Raw genomic sequence first — 2,844 nt, forward strand, 5'->3', positions numbered from 1 at the left:
GGAGGAATTGAACGGGTGGGTTCGGGAAGAAGTGAAACGAGTTGGGTGTTTGTTGCAATGGCGGTGCTGAGTTGCCAAAGCAACTCCAATGCGTCTTTTTGTGCGCTTTCGCTATTTTTTTAAGTAACGCTACCTGCACCTCTTTTATTCACTTTTCTTCCTTTTTTTTTTTCTTTTTTTTTTTTTCTCCCATCAAGGATCCGCCTGTGGTGAACGATGCCCCGTGAAATCAAGAGCGTGAAGGAGTTCCTCGCCATCTGCTCCCGCAAGGACGCCAGATGTGTGAAGGTGAAGCACAACCCGACGCAGACAAAGTTCAAGGTGCGATGCAGCCGCTACCTTTACACCCTCGTCGTTGCTGACAAGAAGAAGGCGGACAAAATTGAGCGGTCCATTCACCCCTCCGTGAAGAAGATCACCGCCCCCCCCCATTGAGCACAACACCAACATTTCCATTCCGCACCATTTACAGAGCCTTACGTTTTTTTTTTTTTTAGACCATTCAAATAATTTTTTGTCTCTCCTTCGTTTTTTTTTTCTTTTTTTTTTTTTACTGGTTCCCCCTTCTTTGCCAATTATGCAGAAAGAAAAAAAAAAAAAAGAATCAGATGCAGCAATGAGGTTTTGGAGCCCTCGACACGCGAAATAATTTATTTGCGTTTTCCACACTCGTCGCTATTTGAATCTTTCTTTTTTTCTTTTTTCTTTGCTGCCGTTTACTCTCTCTCATTATTTGCCCTCAATTGGCGCAGAAACTGCTAATGATGGGAACGACAATTCACGTTAGGGCCCACCTGTCCTCGGGCGCTTTAGACTCTTCTCACTGTCCCCGCCTCTCCTTCTGCCCATTCCACGTCTCGTGTCCACCCGCCTTGCAGCGTGTTCGGAAACGGGATCAGTGCTGCCGCTTGTTCGGCTCCCTGTCGATGTGGAAGGGAGGACAGACGCGCGGCTCTCTGACAACACAACGTCATGTGGGTCGCTTTCCGTAGAGCGAGAAGGGCGCCTCCGTGAGCTCTCCTCCGACGTCCTTGTCTCCTCGTCACGATGGCGACGCTGATGCTCCCGTCCTTGACCCCGCGCGTCATCCGTTGACGACAAAGCGGCATCGGCAACAGTAAGAGGCATGCTGTCATCTTCGGTATCCTTGCGCGAGCGTGGGAGATAGGAGCGGCCACGTGTGGGGGCGGTTGCCACCACGGAACGCCCTGAAAAGGAGAGAGCGTACCGTCCTCTGCCTTCACCCGTGCGCGCTCTCCCCCGCCCGGCCGATGCCTGAGGCGTTCCCTGACGGCCCTGATCGCGAAGTCGACGGACGAATTCTTTCAGGTGGGATTTGTTATCTTTGCGTCGCGACATACTTCCGCCACCTCTTATGCCTTTGGAGCCACCCCCCGTGGCTTCTTTCCTCAATGTCTATTGTGTGACGCAGCGGAGAAACAAGAAGAAAGAAAAATAAACAAACGCACCGAATGTTGGTTGCGTAGAAGAAATAAATAAATAAATAAATGAAAAACAAACAAAAGGCATTTTTTTTTCTTTTTTTTCGGACCTGATGGCAACAACGACAACAAAAAAAAAAAAAAAAAAAAGAGAAAATCAATTTTGTGTGTGTGATGGCAATTGAAAGAGGGCGGACAATACGTCGCTCATTGCCTCCAAAAGCGGTCAACAAAAGTATAATCAAAAAAGTCATATTTGCGGCATCATTTACTCATGTCTTTTCATCACCCACAAAAAAGAAAAAAAAAGAAAAAAAAAAGAAGGAAGAAAAGAAAAAGCACCAATCCACTTGAAGTAAACAAATACACAAACGCTCCTCGTTCGCTCTGAACGGATCGCATATTGTTTGTTCACATGAAACGCGTAGTTAAATAAGAAAATATCAAACTCCCCTCCATAAACCCCTTTTTCCCCCCACCGTCCCCGATTTGTGTAATCACCCAACTGCTGGAAGTCAGTAATAAAATTTTGGGGCCGTTCATTTCTCACACAGATGTATTTCTATTGGCCACATTGCATCACTCACTTCATGCTATTACTTCCCTAAACAAACAAGCGGTCTGGCAATTGGTGAGGATACGACACCTGCGTGCTGTGGTCAAAGTTTTCTTTAATTGTACGTGCCGAAACCCACCGAGTCAGGAAAAGAGGGCTGCCGGGCTTGTCATTTGAACCACTCGCACGAGCACCACCAAAAGGTTGTTGGCCCACGACCGCACCGGTACATTTGTCATTGATATAGTAGTTCCCCGCGGCGTAACGCAAATGTTTTGTTGTTGCATCACGAATGGCCTGACGATCTTGCGCAAAGATGCTGCCAGTGAGTGCATACTTTGTGGTGCGATTGACGACATCGCACACATCCGACCAGAACCCTGGCTTGCTGTCATCATACACATGCACCGTTAAGATGGGTCCAAAGATCTCTTCGTGCATGAGCTGTGCCTGACTGTCCTTCGATTCAATGATTGTTGGTTGCACAAACCAACCCTCCGTCTTATAGCATCCACCACCAGCAATAACAGAATACGTTGATGGACTCGATTTGGCAATATCTATATACTTTTTATTCCGTTCAAAGGCAGTTTCATCGATAACGGCACACATGAAGCTCTTGAAATCATCTGGCTGACCCATCTTGAGCTGTTCGTGCACACCAAGCATATAATTCTTCAACTCTTCCCATCGGCTCTTGGGGGCATATAGCCGCGAAGTGGCGCTACACTTCTGGCCCTGGAATTCAAACGCCCCACGTATTGTCAAAGCCGCCGCAAGTTTCAAATCCGCGCTCGGATGAACGAGGTGGAAGTCTTTTCCACCCGTTTCACCACTTATACGTGG

General features: G+C 47.5%; 3 protein-coding genes across 3 annotated transcripts, besides 6 other annotated features; 1 reads left to right on the plus strand and 2 right to left on the minus strand.

The window, feature by feature from the left end:
- Window positions 1-2,844: a sequence feature (heterozygous, Esmeraldo-like haplotype).
- Window positions 153-186: a microsatellite.
- On the plus strand, window positions 217-435 carry Tc00.1047053509351.4 (ribosomal protein L38, putative; the record flags this gene model as incomplete). Its single annotated transcript, XM_797731.1, has 1 exon — window positions 217-435. The coding sequence occupies one exon, from the start codon at window positions 217-219 to the stop codon at window positions 433-435; it is 219 nt and encodes a 72-aa protein (XP_802824.1).
- Window positions 529-552: a microsatellite.
- Tc00.1047053509351.6 (metaciclina III) lies at window positions 784-1,359 on the minus strand (the record flags this gene model as incomplete). The annotated part of the gene is made up of 1 exon (XM_797730.1): window positions 784-1,359. The coding sequence occupies one exon, from the start codon at window positions 1,357-1,359 to the stop codon at window positions 784-786; it is 576 nt and encodes a 191-aa protein (XP_802823.1).
- Window positions 1,491-1,524: a microsatellite.
- Window positions 1,573-1,599: a microsatellite.
- Window positions 1,736-1,780: a sequence feature (A-rich).
- Window positions 2,047-2,844, minus strand: Tc00.1047053509351.10 (delta-1-pyrroline-5-carboxylate dehydrogenase, putative; the record flags this gene model as incomplete). Its single annotated transcript, XM_797729.1, has 1 exon — window positions 2,047-2,844. A coding segment is annotated over one exon (798 nt), but the record flags the coding sequence as incomplete, so codon positions are not given.

This window comes from Trypanosoma cruzi, genomic scaffold (assembly GCF_000209065.1).
Source record: "Trypanosoma cruzi strain CL Brener 1047053513197 genomic scaffold, whole genome shotgun sequence".
NCBI classification, from domain to species: domain Eukaryota; phylum Euglenozoa; class Kinetoplastea; order Trypanosomatida; family Trypanosomatidae; genus Trypanosoma; species Trypanosoma cruzi.